The sequence below is a fragment of the Condylostylus longicornis genome, unplaced genomic scaffold (genome assembly GCF_029603195.1).
Source record: "Condylostylus longicornis isolate FDR11 unplaced genomic scaffold, ASM2960319v2 ptg000010l, whole genome shotgun sequence".
NCBI classification, from domain to species: domain Eukaryota; kingdom Metazoa; phylum Arthropoda; class Insecta; order Diptera; family Dolichopodidae; genus Condylostylus; species Condylostylus longicornis.
Window position 1 is genome coordinate 18,059,870 of NW_026577979.1, and position 22,940 is coordinate 18,082,809.

The window sequence follows — 22,940 nt, forward strand, 5'->3', positions numbered from 1 at the left end:
TTATAATTTTATTTATTGACTTATTTATTTACTTAATTTTATAATTATTTGGGGAAAATTTTTCCTTTTCGTTGTGAAATTATCAATTTGTTAAAGATTTTATTCAATTAAGAAAATTGAATGTTGAGGGGAAAGTAAAAAGTGCTTAATTTATTACATGTGTACATACATATGTATGTGTATATCGTCATTTAGAACTATGAAATGTTTATTGAAATATTTTGTGGTATTTAATATTTATAGAATACAATAGATACATAGACACAAAATAACAAATACGTGAAATCTTAAATAAAAAAAAATATTTATAATTTAATTTAACAAAATATTTTAATGCAATTTTTACAACAGTATTTTTTGTGATTTTTCAATTTTTTTTAATTAAAAAATTGTATTATTAGAAATTAAGAAAAAAAAGAAAATGTTTGTACTTAATAAATAAAATGTGAGAAGAAAAATTGAAGTGCATTAAATTTTTAAATTAGTTCCTAAGCTTTTTTAAATTAAAATTTAAAATATTACATTATCTATATATATATATACATATATATATATAAATAGATGTGTATATTAACGTATACATTTTAATTAATATAAGGATTCAAACTAAAACAAGGTATAATTTAAAATTAAAATATATTTTTTTAATTTATAATGCATGTGAAAAAATAAAATTGTTAAGATTAATAAATTTAAGCGATCAATAATTTTAATCAATAATAATTTTTAATGCTTTTCTTTATTATTATAAAATTTAATCAGAGACGTGTCACTCTATTTACATATACGGTATAATTTAATTTATATTTTAATAAAAAAAAAAGGAGACAACTGAACCGTAAAAAGCTTTTATAAAATTCTAGTAAAATTCTCATTGAATCAGATTTTTTAATGAGATATTTAACTACTTAATGAGTTTGCTTTGATGATTTTACAATGTACATTTAATCTTTTACCATATACGGTTATACACACCGAATATAAATATACAGTTGTTATATATTATTTAATCACCTATTTGTAAAAATAAGAGACTGTACATATTTAACAATATTGGTGACACATAACATTAATGGGGATGACAAAAATATTACTTTAGTAATAAAATACATAATAAGTATGCTTTTTTAATTGCTTAATAAAAGTTATTGTTAGTTGTAACTCTGAGTTAAATAAATTTCTTTAGAATTGTTCCATTATGGTACTGAAATTCTGAATCAATATCACTACTTTGATCCATATACTTTAAATTAGACTTACGTTTGTTAAGTTATAGATTTTTGATCTTGAGTCTGTTTTTCTTATATATTTGTTCACATTTGGTTCTTTTTTAAGTCATTGTTGGCAATATTTTTTGGATCTTATAAGTGCAACAAGTGGTTATTATATAGTATATTATATATTATTACTTATATAGTAAAAATATCGTGAATAATTCTATGAAGTATTTGAATAATTCTTCTTTTGCCTATTTCTTTTGCTCGAACACCATCTGAAAATCTTAATGAAGGCATTGTTTTTCAAAAATAAAATTCTTTCATATCATACCTCCCCTCAACCTTAATTAAGAAATTAGTATCTGCAGCAACTCAAATGCAATTTGCAAACTCGTCAATTCCGTAAACATAGAAATTAATTTTTCATTGTCAGAGATTAGATTGCTCTTTCAAAATCTGTTATCTCAAAATAATTCTTCAGCTAATTTTGCGTGGATAGTTTTTTAATGACATGGCAATTAATAGATGTGTACCTTTCTTTGTAATATTTTGGTTTGCTAAAACAAAACTTTCGTAGAGCATTCAATTTCCGGTCACCCATTTCTTCAACACTAAGTATAAACACTACTTTTTTAAAACTACCGAAATTCTATAAAAGCCAAAATATAACAGTTATCTTTCTCTTACTCGAAAGTAAACCCTTATCAGTTGACTAAATTTAGTAACAAAACCAAGTTTTTATTAAGGATATTACTCAAGAATTTTTCTATATGAATAAATTTCTTATAACTTTATGCAAAATTATATACCTAATAATAGTAAAATTTTTTTGCAATATCGATTCCATTACTGAGGGAATTCCATTTTATGAAGCTATATAGAAACTATGGCCTCAAATAATTTAAGGGAAATGCGCTCTTTTACATTCCATGTGTTTCGGAACAAATTTTAAATTCTGTTTAATTTTTTCTGATTACTTGGTATTTCAAATATTTACAAGATAATGTATAAGTAGCATCTTGAGTTATACATTTGCAAACGACTCTAACAGAGATACGTAATAAGTAAGTTTAAAGAACTAAGTGTTGTTGCTAAATAGTGTGTCAAAATAAAAATTCCAAAGTTTATATGAGGCTTCATATACATATTATATGTGCATATGTATTTATACATGTGCATACGAGTATACATATTTACTATAAAGTACGTAATAAAATAAAGCACCTAAACAATCAAGCAAAATTTTTTTAATTTTATATCATTAAGGATATTGACTTTAATTTTTTAATAAATAAAAATAAAAGTACCTATATAATAACATACATGTATTTTGCGAAATCCATACCTTCGTATACATACATTATATAATTCGTTTGCATTAACACTAAAACAGAAACTTATGTTTTTTATTTACTAAAACACAAGAAAAAAAAAACAAAAAATAGAGGGATAAATAGCGTAAAAATCCCTTGATCAAATATGGTGTTCTTTAAGAGAAATTCCGTACTAACTTTGCAATAACAACCTTATAATTCCTAAAAAAATTGTTCACTTGGAATTATTATGATGCATTTGTAATGCCCAGTTAATAACTTAATGATAAAGTCAAAAAATCTGCGGCAGTTACCATAATGTTTGTGTTATACATGCTATTATAATAACAACATTGAGAACAAAATAGTTCTCTACTTAATAACACAAGTTTTAAACAATTTGGGTAGAACTTGCGTATGGCACAGTTTAAGTAAGGCAAATAGGTTAAGTATTGGTGAGTTTAATATAAAAGATTTGAATTAAGGTGGTTATTTTGGTAATGAGTGTAATGTTACAATACTCGTACCCTTTGAATTGATAGTGAGTGTAATGAATTACAACACCCATTTCTTGTGTGACACAGAGTTGAAAAACTAAATGTTAAATATGTGACGAAAAACCATTTTTGGTTTAAGTATTTGGACAAATTTATTTAAGTTATTTATTTGTTTTCTTAATTAGACACATACCTTTAACAAAGCTCTTATATTTTATTTTCAAAATATTAAATTCTATAAATTTTATAAAGAAATAACTTTTGAGTTTTTAAAAGCTTTAGCAGATAATGTGATTTAGTACTTGGCTGGTCCTATTGTCGTTTATACGTAGATGCGGAAATTAAAACTTTTATAAATATTTAAATATTTTTTAATTTTAGTTTTCTAATTTTTATGAGAAGTTCTAGTTGAACTGTGAATGTTATTAAAATGTAAATATTTATTATGTCTGTTTTATTATTTAATTGTCTTGTATTGTGAAATTTTGCTTTTATCAAAGTGTGATACAAGTGATTTTTATAAATTTGTTTGTACAATTAACATAAATTTTCGAAAACCTATATAATTATGTAAATTTGCGCGAAAAAGCGTTCGTGTCCGAAGACAATTTGGGTATGACTAAAAAGAAATTTGAAAAGAAGAAAAGAAATGATTTAAATATAGGCGAGTCCTTTTTAAAATATCATATATGTATAATATACTTGAATGATTGTAAACTTTAAAATTGTATACGTATGTATTAAATAAAACGAAATTCACACTGAATTTTAAAAATCAGCCATATTTAATTAAAATTCTAACTTTAATACTAACTTTAAATACTTTTGATGCTTTATTAAAAAACATCTAAAATGTTTGTGAAAATTAATAACTAGGAAACGTCACTGTTCTATAAAAATCATGAATAGTATTACCATATTATGGGCGTATGTAATACTATAAAGGTTATTTGTGTATTTAAATATATCCATGCACATACACACATTTCTTTTCTATAATAAGTAAATTAATAAACTATTGTGGCTGTTTCATTATGTTTTAATGTGAAGTTAATGAGTCATAAGTACGTAAATAGTATTTTTATTTGCATATGTACATATTGAGTGTTTTATAAAATTTGATTTCCGATACATTTTTAAAAGTTTTCATATATAAAAAAAGTGATTAAGTATAACAGTATTATAAAAGTATTAAATTTATTATTAATTAATTTTTTGTAATCACGACTTCACTGTTTTTACAAAAACTTAACACGTACATTATACAATAAGACATCCAAAAGACTGTATTTTGTTAGATCAGTGGTCGGCAAACTTTTTTGGTCGTGGGTAAAATTGGTCAAAAATCAGATTTTTTTAAACTCATAGCGGGTCAGCGGCAATTTTATAAAAAAGCAATTAAAAAGAATAGTTAAACGAAAAGTTAATTCATTTATTATATATTAAAATAAATAGAAACATAACAGAAATAAATTCAATACACATATAATAAAAATAAATCAAAAAATAGCAAAACCAATATTTAATATTATAAGTTCAAAATCAGTGACTTCCATGATGCTGTGCTGTTGCAGTTAATTTGGACAAGTTTGGTTCATATGTTGATACCTTAAGTCGGACACATTCATCAGAATTCTCCGTAGTCAAACTACTCCTGTTTTTATTTAATATATACTTCATTTGTGAAAATGTTTGTTCACAATTATAACTTGATCCAAATGCAGATAAAAGAGCAAATGCAACTTTTTTTAGGCATGTAAACTTTGTTGGAAGAGATGCCCAGCATGTGGATATTATATCAAGATGATTGTCTTCAGTTTTTTCTAAATCGCGACGTAAAGTTTCAAATTTATCAGTCCATAAAGTGAAACATTTCAAATCAATCAGTTCTAAGCTGAAATTGGTGATTTCGAGGAACTCAAAATATTGTAATTCTAAAATAGTTTCATCAACTACATCCGGCTTCGTTATAAACGTAAACATTGGGCCGTGCGTTTTCAAAGTTTGAAATCTATTTTCAAATTCGTCTTTCATGCTATTAATATAAGACTCAAATGTCTTTACGTCGGAATCATCAATAGTGCCTTTTTCTTCTTGACTTTTAAGATGTAAGAAATAGTTAAACTTACGAGTTTTTACATCTGTTTCAAATAAAACTATTTTTGAGCAAAAACTCTTCCATTCTTCAAATAATTTTAAAATTGTATGACCGTTACCTTGAAGTCGTTTGTTGAATTCATTATAATGGTTCATTATATCCGTTAAGAACAAAAGTTTTAAGAACCATTTCTTATCATCAAGTTCGGGATAATTTTCTCCGATTTCAACCAGAAATATTTGTATTGCATCAAAGCAATCTATAAATCTATTAAGTACCTTCCCTCTGCTTAACCAACGAACTTCAGAGTGCAACAGCAAACAATTTTTTTTCAATTTTTTGTTATTTTTCTTACATAGATTTGGAAAGTTACTTTAAAAACTCGAAGCGGGTAACATAAAATCATGCTTCGGGTCACTCCGTGACCCGCGGGTCATAGTTTGCCGGGTGCTGTGTTAGATATACGAGTACATAGGTTAGTTAATATTGTGTAGAATTTTTGTGTTCAGGTTCAAATTTGAATTGTATAAATGCAAATCTAATAATATTTAATTATTTCGGGGGTCAATTAATTTTTTTAAAGGTTTGTTTTAAAGGTTTTTAACTTCTTTCTGAAGAAAATGTTTAACAGATTAGCTTGAAATTTCATATATAAGCTTCATTTGATAGTACGAAAAACCTTTCTTTTTGAAAGAAATCGGATGCCATTTACTAAGCGCCAAATGAACATTTTTGTGCATATAAAAAGAAAGTAAATTCAGGGTGTTAAACAATGAACTTGCAAAATTTTTCGAGAAATCAGGACTCGGAATTTAGATTTTAGATTTTTTACCATATCTTAGGAACTTTGACGAACTTTTCAGAGAATACGGATGACACAAATTTACATTTTTCAAGAAATGTTAACTAAAAGCTTACTAGTGTAGACTTAAAATTTGAAAGCAGTATTCAAAAGGCATGTTCATAATTTTATATAACATTTTCGGTAAACTAGACAAAACACTTTGCGGTCGGTCATGTGCGGATCACTTAAGATTTTTTAATTTTTAATTGTAATAAATATAAATGTGAGTTATATTTTACGAGTATAATACCTGTAAGAATGTTATCTTCAGTATCAGTTAGTATTTTAATAAAATTTTTGAGTTGTATAGCAGAAACTGAAATCTATTAGCAAATTCGTTTTCAATATATAGCAAAATTTTTTTCAAAGAACTATGCCAGTTATTGTGAGAGCTTATACCATCAAAATCAAGTTTTATTAAAATAGTGATTTTATATTGTTTAAATATGAATATTCTTTATGCTATATTTAAGTATATATTCTTTATGCTATCTATATTTAAGTACTTGAATTCTTTATTTATTATTTGGAATTTTCCTAATATTACTTGAATGAAACCCAAATCGAATAGAGTTTCTACCTTAGCTTCCATCATTAAGTTGTTAAAACTTGGTTAATCTTTTAATTTTAAAAATGTTATACTCAATTAATTTTTCACGTTACTCGTGTATCCGATAAATGCATCATATAACATAAGTATATGATCCAGGAGAAGAATCGAGCTTTCCAGGAAAATGGAAAACCTGCTGAGTTTTCGCTGGAATTATTTTTTATTCCTAAAACAAAAATTTACTTTAAAATAATTTTTTCATTCCAAAAAAAAAAATTCATTGTAATAAAGGGTTAATTTAGTAAACAATGAGTAATAATGTGCTATGTAGGTATGATAGAATTGCGTAAATTTGTTCCAATAACGTAGGAGAAGAAAAATATTTTGTCGCCACGATTACTCAAAATGCATTATGTGTTTTTTTACATATATACTTCCTTACATATTTGTTTTTTAATGTTTATTTACATATACGAGCATTTACATAGTATACTTAATAGAAATAAAACGTAAATCTAAAATTTATGTTTGTGTTTGTGTATGAAATGTAAAATTTATGAAATTTTGTTTTACTTTTTTGTTTTAATAAGTGTGTTGTATTGTAATTTAGAAATTTCATCGTTTACAAATTGCTTTTTGTTTTGTTTTTCCTTTTGCCAAGGACATTTATGTATGGCATTTGAAAAACATACATACATATGTGTGTAAATAATAAAAGGACTTATAAAATTTTATAGATTAACATTAAAAAGCAAATCAAAAATTTCTTAGAATTGTATATGCAAACATAATGTGAATTTGCAAAAATTTCTTATGTCTTAAAACTGAGACAAGGTTGATTTAATTGTGTATAAGAAAATGATCTATGTAGAGAGAATAAGAGGTTCTTATAATTATTGAGAAATATTTAGGTTTAGTTTTCCACTTAAATTCTAAAATGATACAAGAGTCGCTAAAGGACACTTTCCTGAAATGAAGAAAAGAAAGATTTAATATGAAATTGCTTCATACGCAGTTATGCAGTTTAGTGTTTATACAAGTAGGTAAGAATACGCCTATAATAATTGACAGACGTTCGGGCTCCAACTCTATTTTCAGGTCAGAAAAAGCTCTTAGGACGATAATATTTTCCAGCATCAAAAATTTTTAACATTTTTGATGCTTTTTTGCGCGTTTTTCTATGTCTGTTAATAATTATCGACCGTATTGTGTATACAATAGGTAGGTGATGTGATGGCAACAAATTTTGCATATCGAGTTTTCGGTGGGAATGCACTTCTCCATGGTAGGGAAGAGTAAATAAACTATTTTTAGCAACCTGTTGGTCTGTGTGTGCACGCGTGTATCTCAAGTTCGGCTGAACCGATTTTAATGAAATTTTATATGTAAGTTTATTTCGACCATGACACGGATTGATCAACTTTTAGCATATATAAGGCCTCGGGAACTGCACTTTTTAGCGGACTTGTTTTACATTTTTCACCATTTTGAAGAAAATATTCAACCGATTTACTTGAAATTTCATATTGTAAAAGCTTTTCTCGACCGTCCGCAAAAATTCCTAACTTTTGGAAGAAATCAGGCATCAGCAACTGGAAGTTTACTACGGGCCAAATATACATTTTTGCTTATATAAAGAGAAAAAATCAACCGATTTCATTGAAATTTGATATTTCAATTTTTCGTATTAAAACAATGAACATATAAATTTTTTGGAAAGATCTGGGCTCGAAAACTGATCTGCGGGCCGATTTTATATTTTTCACCATATCTACGGAAATAATTGATGGAATTTCTTGAAATTTGATATTTGAGTTCTGGCTGTTACCGAAACTAACTGGCGAGCATTTCAGGGAATTCGGGTAGCACAAAGCGAAACTCTACTATGAGCCAAATTTACGATAGTAACTACATATCTACAATTGCCATTCCCATAAGAGCAATACAAATAGTAATTCTCTTAAAAAATACAAATTATATTGTCGTCAACACATTCGAAATCGATCACCTTATATTGGTTTTTCTAAATGATATTTAAAAATTTGAATTATCTAGAAGGCTGTGCAAGTTTGTGAACATATAATTGATACATTGATTTTAAGTTTCAAGAAAACGTCTAACATTATGAATAATTATGATTTTTTTTATTTGTGGTTAAAAATGTAAGATAGACAATTATAAGAAATCAGCTTTGGAGTTGTGATGTTTTTGAAAAACATGTAAGTCGTTATCCTCTTAACAAATTAAATTGAAATATAAAATTTTAAGGAAATATGTTGGTTACTTACATACATATATGTACATATGTAAGCAAAAATATAAGTGTGACTTCTATTACAAACGTCTGATGGGTTTCCTCGAACAGCTTGTTTAGTAAAGATTAAGCACTGTCATTGCTGTAAAACTATATAAAATTTGAAGACTTGACATATACTCCAAATCGAACGCACTTACGACCTCGTCAAAGCAAAGTACGACATAAATTTTCATCAAAGTTGTTTTAGTAAATGCATTGATAGGCACGCATTGCTGAAAACTTAATGGGTACAATTCATTTGGATCACAATACCTTTAATCAACACCTTCGATATTTTGTAAGCACTCAATTATAAAAATAGATTTTATGAATTCTAAATTGTGTATGTACTTGTACATAACATTAAAACAAATACAGAAATTTTTGTTAACAAAACATTTAATGTAAAATTTCTAAAATAATGTTCATTATATATGTATGCAGTTCGTGTTCTCAGTAAGAAAAAGTTTAGAGTAAAAATTTTTAATTACAAAATTGTTTTCAATGAAATATTATTAATTGGGCTATGAAACAAAGAAAGAGGCTATTCAAAATTGGTATTTTGTGCTGTTTGTTGTACTTGGCGTGGGAATTATAACACATGTCAATTCGACAAGTAACTGCTCATATTTTTGACTGAATTTACAATATTAATAAAATTATTTGTAGTATTATAGTTACAAATCGAAATTTTACTATAATTTTTTTGTATGAATGAAATTATTTTAGTTACAGATTGTTTTCTCAAACCAAATTGATGAACGAGTTAATTGTCAAGGGAGCTATCGAAACTGTTTTTACTTTTTGATATTCATGATGACAAACTAACATGAATCGATTTGTACCTGAACAATATTACCGTATTTTCCAAACTTGCTTTAAAACTGTTAATCTGTTTTTTATCATTCGTAAACACTGTATTCAGCGATAAGGCTCAATTTCGTCTATATACCCTTTCAAAAACAAATCTATACCCTTTAATCAATAATCCAATTAGAGCATCCGAGTACAATTTCGAACACTTCTAACTAATGAAGTTTTCACATTTTACAGAAATGAACCAGTAAAAAATATTGTTTCCATATGTCAGTTTCTCAAGTATTGCACTGGTTGAAGACTTCATTGTATTCAATTTTAAAAAATTTCAATTTCATAATCGCATATTTTTCACTTTCTCTTATATTTCTTTTCAGAATTTACCCGTTCCAAAGTTTTTAAAACTTAAAAATGAAGACTAGTAATTGGAATAAATTTTCTTTATTGATGTGGAAAAATTGGAAACTCCAATGGAATCATAAGATTCAATTGCTATTGGAAATAGTTTTACCATCAATATTTTGCCTTTTATTAGTTCTAGTAAGAACTTTAGTAGATCCACAAGGAGTTACCAATTCAACAGTATTTGGTGAAGTACCGATCGTCCTAGATTTAGAGTAAGTCTTTTTTTTGCTTCTAATTTAAGGCTTATTTAGAGAAATCGTAATTATTTATTTGTAAATATTTTGTAATATATTTTAGGAAACATTCATCAACTACAGCTTTTCCAATAAAACGATATGAATTAGTTTATTCACCAGAGAGTCCTTGTTTAGAAATTATAGTACAAAATGCAGCTACATGGTTAACTAATCATAATGAAGGGAAACGTAATATAACAATACATGCAGTAAAAAATGGAATTCAATTAGAAAATTATATGCAAGCAAATCATAGTATAGCTGGTTTATTATTTGAGAGTGTAGAATCTGGTGCAGAACAATGTCCTTCTATATTGAAATATTCTATGCGTTTTCCTAGTGAATTAAGACAAAGTTCCTTAGAATGGATAAGAGATTGGCGAACAAATGCATTGTTTCCTGAATACGATTATGGTGGACCAAGATATGGTTATTCCGATTATGATTATAATCCATCTTACACAAAAGAAGGATTTTTACCTATTCAACATGCGATCGGATTATCATATATAAATTATACTGCAGAAAATTATAGTGCAATTAATACAGCTGACAATACTGTAGTCGATAGTAATAATTTTACGATACCAGAAATTTTTGTAAGAAGAGTACCATATCCGCCATATATTGATGATCCATTATTGAAGGGGTTAGAATCATTTGTATCACTCATAATATTATTAAGTTTCGTTTATCCATGCTCACAGACTGTAAAGGTAGGAAAGTTATAAGAGCTTTGTAATCGGACTACATTTTATATAAATTTTATATATTTTATGATTGTTGTTGGCAGTACGTTACAATCGAAAAAGAAAAACAATTGAAGGAAGTAATGAAAATTATGGGCTTACCCAATTGGTTACATTGGACAGCTTGGTTTATAAAAAGCTATTTACTTATTGTTTCGGCTATATGTTTAATTGTGGTTTTACTTAAGGTAAATTTGAATTTAGATTGCAAATCTGTATAAATATTATATAAATTCAATTTTTATTTTTTTTCCTAACAACGAAGTAAATACAGCACAGGTTCCAAATTTCTTTTAAAACAAAACAATTAAAATTGGGACTTTTAGACATTTTGCCAACAGCCGTAGCGAACTAATCAGTAGTTCTTTATATTATGTATGTCTTTATGCCATTGTTTGTTACGTTACTCGATTCTTTAGCAAATGTTTTATATTTGAAAACTTGGAAACAGGTTACAATTTTGACATAAATTGTCGTTTTGCTGTAGAACTTTTGCAAAACTTCAAAGAACGAATAAAAATTTTCGATGTTACTTTCATTATCAAATGAAAGATGTGGAGTAACTATATTTACAATTTTAAATATTTCACTTTCATTAATTTTGTAGTGATTTTGTTTTGAATTAAACAAAATTCAGTTTGCTATTACAATATTGATATTGGTGCTTATACCCAAAGTATATTGAATGTCGCTCCTATTTTGAGTTTTCTTACTATTTAATTACTTTTTAAAGGGTTCACAAATTTTAAATTATTAAATTTTGTATTTTAAAATTTCTAATTATACTTATTTACATTTTTCAAATTACTCTTAGTACAATTGGAAGTTTAATATAACTGGATTAGAGCATGCAGCTAATGTTGCAGTATTTACTCACACTAGTTGGAGTGCTTTATTGTTTTTTATGTGCATCTATGGAATTGCAGCAGTAACATTTTGCTTTATGTTTGCAACATTTTTTTCAAAAGCGAATACAGCTACTGCCGTATTGGGAATTGCCTGGTTCACTTTGTATTTACCATATAAATTTACAGAGAAAAGTTATGAAAATTTATCACTAACACATAAGCTTACAACTAGTATATTCTGCAATTCAGCTATGGCATATGGTTTTAAAATAATTTTGCGATTTGAAGGTACTGGAGAAGGTCTAAAATGGAATAATATCTTTCGCCCAGTTAACGTTGATGACAATTTATCAATAGGTTTAGTAATTGGAATGATGTTAATTAGCTCTATTTTGCATATGCTAGTTACATTATATATTGAGCAAATATTTCCGGGCGCGTATGGTGTACCAAAAAAGTGGTATTTTATATTTACAAGACAATTTTGGTTTGGCAATCAGTACAAAGGTGTGGAAGATATGTCATCAACTGATTATCAAAAACGCTTTGACCCAAAAGCTTTTGAAGTGGAACCAACAAATAAGAAAGTAGGGTTAGGAATTAAAAACTTACGTAAAACATTCGACGACAAAGTTGCTGTTTCTGGATTAACTATGAATTTATATGAAGATGAAATAACTGTATTATTGGGACATAACGGGGCTGGTAAAACTACAACGATTTCTATGCTAACGGGTATGATACCACCAACAAGTGGGACAGCTATTTTGAATGGTTTTGATATAAGAACAAATTTAATGAACGCAAGAATGTCATTAGGTTTATGTCCGCAGCATAACATACTTTTCGATGAACTAACTGTACGTGAGCATATTATATTTTTCAGTAGATTAAAAGGGTTAAAACAAGAGTTAGTAGAAGAAGAAGTCAAAAAGTATGTGAAAATCTTAGAATTGGAGCAAAAAATTGATACACAATCCCAACATTTATCTGGTGGTATGAAACGTAAATTATCCATTGGAGCAGCATTGTGTGGTGGATCAAAAGTAGTTTTATGTGATGAGCCAACTTCTGGTATGGATCCATCGGCAAGGCGTGCTCTCTGGAACCTATTGCAATCTGAAAAAAAGAATAGAACTATTTTATTATCAACTCATTTTATGGATGAAGCTGACGTACTTGGTGATAGGATAGCCATTATGTGTAGTGGTGATTTAAAAGCTAATGGTAGTCCCTTTTACTTGAAAAAAAAATATGGTGCTGGATATCATTTGGTATTAAATGGGTATTATACATGTAAGTAAAACCCATATTTCAATAATTTTTATTTTTAGATTTGTGTAAAAAAAGAAGACTGTCGTCCATTACAAATAACAAACCTTTTAAGGAAATATGTTCCAGATATTGCTGTTGAAAGCGATATTGGATCTGAGCTATCATACAAACTCCCCGAAAAATATTTAAGTATATTTGAAAAAATGCTTTTCGAACTTGAAGAAAACTCTGACAACTTAAATTTATCTGGCTATGGAATATCGAACACAACTTTAGAGGAAGTTTTTATGCTCGTTGGTGCTGATAAGAGCGATGTAAATCAAAATGGATTATCAAACAATCATAATGGTAACATTAATCTGGATGATATGGAATCTCTAACGATTGGTAATTTATTATACGATTGCTATTATTAATAAGCGGATAATAACGAAAAAAATTTTAGAAAATGATTTTACTGCAAACGAAATAATTCTTTTAAGCGGTTATCGTTTATGGATAAGTCAATGGAGAGCAATGCTATTAAAAAAGTTTCTATATACCTTTAGAAATTATTTATTATTGATGATACAAAATTCTGTAGCGATTTTCTTTGTGGTCATTACAGTTTTAATATTTAGAACAAAAGATCGATTTAGAACATTGCAACCATTACCTTTAACAATAGATCGATATTCGGAAACGGTAACAGTAATGGAATTACAAAAACAAAATTCAACATTTTTAGAAAAAGTTGGTTTCGAATATGCAGAATATAGTAGTAGTTTTGGTGGTGAACATGGTTTTGAACGTATAGAAAAGGATTATTTTGATTTTATATTGAATTTAGCTAAAGTTGCTCTTGTACGAGTTAATTCACAATATTTAATTGGGGCGACAATAAGCAGTGATAAAATTGTTGCATGGTTTAATGCACAACTTCTTCATATTGTACCTTTATCATTAAATACAGTTCATAATGCTCTATTAAGGTGTGTTAAATTATATTTTTATGTGTGTACAAAAAAATCATTTCTATATTGAATATAACAATCTGGGAAAAAATTAAAAATTTAAACGATGGATAAAACTTCTGTTCAATAATATATTCCTAATTATTTGTTGAAATTGAAATGATTTAACAATCTAGATATGATTAGAAAAAAGTTGTGAAATTTTTGGCAAACAAATCAAATAGATTGGCAACCGCTCTTGGTTTGAATGAAGTTTTTATTTTACTTTCTGATTAAAAAATTTAAAACAGGTCATTACCCCTTTGTTATGACGTCTATCTACATATTATTTTAAAAATTCTTCTTTTCAAAATTATTTTTTTTTTATATTTTTTAAAATTAAATTAAGTTTCTGTATGAGTAGATGTTGAAATGAAATGTACATTTTAAAACAGCAAGTAATTTCTTTTTAAAAGCTTCTTTTTGAAGATATACGAAAACTTATAAAGACCTTCAATTTTGTAAACACTTGGAAAGAATATCATGAACACCAAGTCTTCTTTTTACACAAAGAGTTTGGGTTCTAAGAATCTAAACATAGAAACTTTGTTGGATAGTGCCGTTTAAGAATTCTGTACAAAATATTTTTTAAGTTATTATATTTTGTACATTTTGTAATAAAAATTTTCTGGGACCTTTAGTAAATTTTGTAACAAAGAAGTGATTTTTCCATTATGAAAAATAAGTTGAATAAATTATTAGAATGAATTTATAATTTTGATTTAAATCTTGTGCTTATTCCTTACAGGGCAGTGTCAAATTCTTCAAATTTAATTGAAGTTACAAATTATCCTTTACCATATTCAACTGAAACAAAATTAGATGCACTTGATACAGGAGGCTATTTAGGATTTAATCTTGCATTAAATTTAAGTTTTAGTATGGGTGTTATTAGTACATTTTACGTCTTATTTGTTATTAAAGAAAGAGAAACTCGTGCAAAATTATTACAGTTTGTTAGTGGTGTACGTGTTTCAATATTTTGGTTTTCACAATTTTTGGCTGATTTCGTTAGCTATTTAATTACTGCTATAATAACATTAGTAACATTGGCATGTTTCCAAGAAGATGGAATGTCTACATTTGCTGAATTAGGTTTGTTTAAAAAAAAAAATAAAGTTTTCCAGTATATTAAATTATCTTTTTTGAATAAAATAAATTCTTTTTTTATTTTTTTTTTCTCTTTCTAGGTCGAACGTTCTTAGTTTTAATAATATTTGGCATAGTTGTTTTACCATTTACGTACTTATTATCATTCCTATTCACAGTTCCTGCAACTGGTTTTTCTAGAGTTTCTGTTATAAATATATTTACTGGTAAATTAATATTTTTTATAATAAATTTATAACACAGCATATGTTATATGTATTTTAAATTATATTTTAGGAATGGCACTATTTGTAGTTGTTTTTACAATTGGATTACCGGTTTTTGATTTAGAAGAGACTGCGAAAAATTTAAATTATGTATTTTTATTATTACCGCATTATTCGTTAGCAAAATCATTGGATAGCATTAATAAAATTGGTTCAACTGAAGCAACTTGTATGAAAATTTGTAATTATGTAAATGTTCCAAGTCAATTTTGTAAAATGGAGCTTCTATGCGCATACAATGAAAAATGTTGTGGTAAATACAGAAAATTTCTTTAATTTAATAAATTTATATACAAAACGTTTTATGTAATGTTGACGACCGTTTATTAAATTTTTTAGTTTCCGGTTATTGGACATGGAAGGAGCCAGGTATTGCAGCAAATATTGTCCTTGGTATTGTTAGTTTCTTTGGATGTTTTACAATGCTTTTAATAAAAGAGTATGGATTCCTTGATGAGACTTGCTATCAAATAAAACTTGTTGCTATGAAAATTTATAATTTCTATATGGAAAAAATCAAAAGGTTTGTATAATTTTTTAATATATTTGAAAAAGAACTTCTGCATACGGGTCTAGTAATTATGTGTAATTTATGATTGCTTATAATCTTTGCAAGATCAAGATCTATTTTTCAATGTATACATATACATATAATATGTACATAGCTTAATTTGTTGAAGATGTTTCACATTTTTAATATCACAGTTTTAAAATGTTCTTGATAGCTCATATTACAAAGGCAATAATTAGCAAATATTTCTTTTGCTATGATTATATTTACATATACTTAGTTTGATAAATTTACATTTACTTACTACAATAACAATATTTATTAATAAAATAAATATTTTTTAATAGGAGAGCTCCAATGAGATCTGAAGGGGATTATGCAAACCTTGACGAAGATGTCATTAATGAAAAATTAAGAATTTCTCAAATGTCAAAAGATGATATTCAAAATACAAATATTGTATTGGATAAAGTTACGAAATATTATTGGAATTTTAGAGCTGTAAATGAAATTTCGGTTGGCATTAAAAGGTTTGAATTATAAAAACAATTCATCTTATTAAAATGGTAGATAATTTTAACAGAAATATTTTTTTAATAGTTCAGAATGTTTCGGTCTGCTTGGTGTTAATGGTGCTGGAAAAACCACTACATTTAAAATGATGACTGGTGATGAACGTATTACATTCGGCCAGGCTTATGTAAAAGGCTATTCGTTAAGAAACGACATTAATACAGTATATCGCCATATTGGTTATTGTCCACAATTTGATGCTTTATTAGAAGAATTGACTGGTAGAGAAACATTAAGAATTTTTTCATTATTACGTGGTATACCAGAAAAAAGAATTAATAAAATATCAGAGGAATTAGCGAAAGGTTTTGGTTTTACAAAACATCTTGATAAACAAATTAAAAATTATAGTGGTGGTAATAAAAGAAAATTAAGTACATCGATTGCATTACTTGGTGGTCCATCAGTTATTTATTTAGATGAACCAACAACTGGTATGGATCCAGGCGCAAGACGGCAATTATGGAATAAAGTATGTCAAATTAGAGATACAGGGAAAACTATTGTTTTAACATCACATAGCATGGAAGAGTGTGAGGCGTTATGTACACGTTTAGCTATTATGGTTAATGGTGAATTCAAATGTATTGGTTCGACACAACATTTAAAAAATAAATTTTCAAAAGGATTAGTATTAAAAATAAAAATGAAAAAAAATCTGGAGCACTCTCCGGCAAGGTAAAACATATGAGATGATGAATTCTCTTTTTTTTTGATTTTGTTCTTGGTTTCCAAAATTTTATTTTTAGTACAAGTAGTTTATGTTTTCTTTTTAACAATGTTTTAGTTTTATAACATTTTTTCTAATACTAAAGAAAAAATGAAAAAAAGAAAAAATATGTTTTTGCACCCAATTTAAAAATTATTTTTATAGAAATAGAGGTGACATTCAGCTTGAAGTTTATCTCACAAACAATAAAACGAATATTAGAACTAGAAGGTAAAAAAATTTCACATGTAGATTTCATCTTAATTGTTTTAATGCGAGCCTGTAAAAAAAGATGCTAAGCCATTCTAAATTAAATAGCTTGAAATATAAAATTATGCTTTCTGTGTAGTTTAACTTAAATTTCGGAAATTATTATAATTTTGAATTATGTATATTTTAGAACTATTTTCAATTGGTAAGAAAGTTGCATTGAGTTGTCGTATGAACATTCTTAAGCAAGTACATATGTATGATTTGAAAGCTTGTTAGTAATTTATAAATAATTATATTATTTGCGTAATAACTGTTGAATTTTAATATGATGTCGTAAATAGTAATATTTGGTTTTTATTCAGCTATCTAGTCATTTAGCCATTTAGCCTGAAATTTACGAAAATACGCGAAAAAAACTTTAATTGAAATAGCACTAACAAAAAGAGGTCATGTATGCTTTACTATATTAACCTTTATCAAATTAAAATTATAAAAATATCATATTATTCTTATATTTTTTAAAAGAGCTCATAAATTTCATTTCGGTAAATGTATACATCGACAGCATTCAGAACATTATTAATGTAACTCTGACCTTATAATTCCAAATGCAATAATAAAATTGTAAATAGAATAACTCCAATTTTCGTAAGAATTCAAACAATTTTCTGTTTACAAATTTAGATTTATGCTTTTTATCAACGTTAATTGATGTATTTAAGCAGTTGACAAAGATTCTTTTTGAGTTCTAGGTTGAAAATTTGTACTTTGAAGGTCCACAACATGGCCACACATACGACTTTCTTAAAATTTCTGAAATTTTTTCGTGATTTGAGATAAAACTAAAATTTGATAGAAAATATTTTAATTTAAATTATTTTTTTCAATTTTTGTGAAACAATCTTTGGACAGCTGGTTCGATAAGGTTCTTAGTAAGGCAACTGAATCTATAACAAATATTTGCTATGAATATAAATTGCATTATACCAAATTCCTAATGGAAGTATACGTTTATTTTTGTATGCATATAATATTATAACATTATTAATAGTACTTGCTAAAAATATATTGCGCTTCTTTCAATTACAATAAAATAAAATTTTAATTTGTGAATGTTGCAAACCAATATTCGCTATAAGATTTTATAAAATGTACCTACTATATTACTTGTTACACTCATTTGATTTTATTAATTCTAATATACATATATAAATATATTTTTAGATCTCCTCAAACAGAACTAATTCAAATGGAAGAAATTGTGGAACACAGTGAAATTGAAGAAATAAAAAATTTTGTTAAAAATCAATTTAGTGAATCAATTTTAAAGTAAGTTAAAATTTTCCTTTTACACAATAGATATATTGTACAAAATTTTAATTTTTGAAAATTTAAAAAATTGTTTTAGGGAGCAGTATCAAGGAATTTTGACATTTTATATTCCATTATCAAGTATTCGATGGTCAAAAATATTTGGTCTGATGGAATCACATAAAGAAGAATTAAAAATTGAAGATTATTCTATAAGTCAGACGACATTGGAAGAAATTTTCTTAGAATTTGCCAAAGCACAAAAAGATGACGCAAAGTTAAAAAAGAAGAAGAAGAAAAATACAGAGTAAAAGTTTATTGTGATTTAAAGAAAAAACATTGTATAGATTACCTAACAAGGTTTAATACAAGAGATTGTTTTTAAGGTTTAATATAAGAGAATGTCTTTAATGAAATTTTTATAAAAAAAAAGTAGTTGATATTATTTATTTTGTTTGACTATTAGTAATTTTTAATTTAATCTTAAGTTGAAAAATATAACATAATTTTTTATTAGTGCAATAACATTAGGACAGACTCTTAAATTGTATCGAAAAATTGATTTTTTTTAATTAAATTAATTTCATTTAATCCAATCTTTAACTCTGTGAAAATATATAGCTTTTCTGGCAAAAATGTGTTATTAAAATTATAAAAATTCTTAAAAAAATAAATTTTTTAAAAATTGTCCTTTAAACATAATTATAGTAAATTTTGAGTGAAATTCTTTAAGTATGCAACTAATTCCTTAAATATTTATTGATTTTTCTTTATGTTGTGTATAACAAACATTAAATACAATAAATATTTAAAAATATAAGGTCCATTTTTATTAAATCCTAAATTTAAAATTAGAAATTAGAAAGTTTAAATTTATCTTTTATAAATAACAAAAAAAATTTTTTATTTGTACAGAAACAAAAAAAAATCTAAAATTGTTTGTAAAATTAAGTTCGCAGTTTCAATAATAATAAGCTACTTAACGTGTATAAAACATTCTCAGTTTTACTTAATCTGTATGTAATTTAATCATTCTAATTTGTTAAACCCTATCATCTTATATTATTTTTTTTGTGATATAAATTTATTATATAATAAATATTAACTTTAACTTCACAAGATTTAATTATATCTATAATTGTATATTTTAGTAATAAAATTATTTGTATGTATAAATTAATAAAATTATATAGTGGAATATAATTAGGCATTTGGCATACAAACATTAAAACTTAAAATGGCATATAACAATACAAGTCAATTTATATTTTTATATTTTTCCATTTCGAATTAAAAATTCTTGTAAAAACTAATTAATTTTAATAATACGAGCTCTTCAAATTTAAAAGAGCTAATACAACTACCAAAAATATTGTATACAAACTAGTCGAATTTATGTAATAACTAAAAGTATTTTATTAAAAAAAAAAAATTATAAGAAAATGATATTTTGTGTTTTTAATTGGGAGTGCTACTTATTAAAAATATTATAAATTAGTTATTAAAAGAATAATAATAGAAATTGAATTAGAGATATTACAATATTATAGTGATATTTATTTAAGTATTAACAAAAAGATATAAATTTATTTATAAATTTGAAATATTTATGGCACGACAATTTGGCATTGATATATATATATATAATGTAATATCTTATATATATATATATAAGATATTACATTTTACAGCTTTAATTGGATATTTATATTAAAAGTATGTAAAAATAGTTTTACTTAAAAATATTTACCTTAATTTACAATAAAATAAATAAAAAATAATAAGATGCATTAGCAGTAATCATACAAGATCTAAGATCTTAATTGAGATATTATAATTTAAATTATTGCCTATTGAACATCGTGCTTTCATTTTATTCACAAACATTAAATTATAGTGTTTTGATAATTGTTCCTAGATGTATGCAAAAATTATTCTGTGTACATGCATAAATGAAAATTGCATGTACCTAATACAATTTCCTTCAATAATTAAAAATTATTTAACTAATTCTAATTGATAAATACTAAATTTAGTAATAATTACATAACTATTATATAAAAATCTGAGAAATATAGTTTTGAATTAATGTTTTTGTTTAAAGATCTAATGTTTGATTACGATTATAAAATGCTATGTATAGTAATAAATTAAAATTTGCGCAGATGTCAATAAAAAAATTTAAATGAGAAAAAAAAAAACATTATATTTGCCTTAAAAAATGAAAAATTAAGAGGTTTGTTATCAAATTATTATTAAATGTAAGTACCTGGGTTTTATTTTATTTTCTATTTTATATCTATATAGTTATATTATGTGCCTCGAATATATTTTTATTGTAATACTATTTGAAAATTGTAATAATAATAATAAAACTGAATGTTATATAAATTAAAATAAAAAGAAAATTTGTTTGATTTTGAACACTTATAAATTATTTTCCTATAATTATAAGAATTTTATTACTTTTTGCATAATTAAATTTATTATTTAAAAAAAAATTTTGTTCTATGTAGTGGATAATCGTTGATTTCTGAATAAAGAAAAATTATAAGTTGAGGTTCAGAATATCTAACTGTAGTTATTTTCCATAAATTCAAAGGGATTTTGTTTCCTCTTCGATCAAAATATTGCAAATCAAATAGTTTGGTAAGAAAATTCGAAAGGCAACGTTTAAATCATCTGAAAGTGAAACTCTTCAAGAAAACCTGAAACGAAAAATATTGTTAGTACAGAATTATATAGGTTATTTCTTACAAGTTAATTTAACTTTAATTCGCAAAGATTGGAAAATATACTATGAGTTTGTTTTAAACGCACTTTTTTTTGTATAATTAAACTACATATTTTTTTTTAAATAACAAAAAACTCATTAAACAAAATTAAATTTAATAAATTTTTATTTTTTTTTCGAAGAAAGATTATAACAGTTTTGACGTTTACTTTTCACATAAATAATCTATTATTATATAAGTACATATAAAAAGGTTTATTTTATTGCGCAGGTCAGAAGACTTTAGAAGACTCATAAATTTGAATTTCTTTGTATACAATAATGTTGTTTTAAACGGTGTGGGAAAATTTGTAGGCAAAATTTATATAACAGTCTCTCTTTACAAATATTATTTTCATTGTGATAAGTTTTGTTTCTGATTTTTGTAAGTTTATCATAATTTTAAAGCAATTTTATAAAATTATCAAACTGCAGAAAATTAAGAGAGGAAGCGTACGTAACGTGAAAGTTTGTTCAATGAAAATTACTGAACTAACTAAGCAGTCCGATGATGAGATTATTGGTGAAAACAATTAATTACCTCTAGTTATACATGTTATGTAGATCTATTAACTGTAAAGTTAAATTTAAAATAAGAAACTGTTTTTGGTGAGTTTGTAAAAAAATTTTCGTAAAAAGCACTATTTATGATAAGGGCAATTATTTTTATTTGTTGGCACACATGTAATTTAAATGAGTATAATTAGTACATGATTATTCACTCCCAAAAAAACATAAAAATTCTCTAATGAATAAAAGCTAACAATTTTTTCTCAACTAATCGCGATCAATTGGCAATCCCGCCAATAAACTATAAACTCTGATTTACTAATGTTTAACATCATTAAAACTGGAGAAAAAATATTTTTAAGTAGTTTCCAAAGTTCAAAAGCTTTTTCGTAAAAAAAATTATTATATTTAAAACTGACTGCAACTGGATTTATCTTAATTTATATAAGTTTTTTTAACCGCGCTATTATTTTATATAATAAAAATTTGGTATTCTTTATTTCATAAACAATTAAACGGAAATATTTCAGATCTGATCATTTTTTTAAGACCTTAAAGATTTAATCGACCCAATTTTAAATATGGAGAATAATTTTTATAATCTTTTTAAAAAGAACCACCTGTGCTTGATACTAAATTTTCAATATTTTCTCTCGTAAATTAAGCTTTTAAACGAAGATTTTTCTATGTGATAAAATTCATTTTTAATGAATTACGATCTAAAATGCATACACAATACCTAGGGATGCATACACAATATTATGACTATAAGTAAATGTAAATGACATTTTATCAAAATCGATTAAATAAATTGCAATGAGTTGCAAT

The 22,940-nt window shown here is 25.5% G+C and overlaps 2 protein-coding genes across 4 annotated transcripts; one reads left to right on the forward strand and one right to left on the reverse strand.

The window, feature by feature from the left end:
• Nucleotides 1–513: 513 nt before the first annotated feature.
• On the forward strand, nt 514–19,468 carry LOC129618731 (phospholipid-transporting ATPase ABCA3-like). Of its 3 annotated transcripts, none has more exons than XM_055533681.1 (16): nt 514–616; nt 10,009–10,248; nt 10,334–10,988; nt 11,066–11,209; nt 11,836–13,143; nt 13,204–13,531; nt 13,590–14,115; nt 14,885–15,231; nt 15,327–15,452; nt 15,523–15,765; nt 15,852–16,035; nt 16,371–16,553; nt 16,624–17,274; nt 17,471–17,536; nt 18,743–18,847; nt 18,927–19,468. In XM_055533681.1, the coding sequence occupies exons 2-16, from the start codon at nt 10,043–10,045 to the stop codon at nt 19,138–19,140; spliced, it is 5,286 nt and encodes a 1,761-aa protein (XP_055389656.1). In that variant the 5' UTR covers nt 514–616; nt 10,009–10,042; the 3' UTR covers nt 19,141–19,468. The 3 variants fall into 3 exon arrangements, with proteins under 3 accessions (XP_055389656.1, XP_055389657.1, XP_055389658.1); XM_055533682.1 differs by having other exon boundaries at nt 16,374–16,553; XM_055533683.1 differs by lacking the exon at nt 17,471–17,536 and having other exon boundaries at nt 517–616; nt 18,927–19,467.
• LOC129618944 (general transcription factor II-I repeat domain-containing protein 2B-like) lies at nt 4,570–5,280 on the reverse strand. Its single transcript, XM_055533978.1, has one exon. It carries the CDS (start codon nt 5,278–5,280, stop codon nt 4,570–4,572), a length of 711 nt encoding a protein of 236 aa, XP_055389953.1.
• Nucleotides 19,469–22,940: the final 3,472 nt, after the last annotated feature.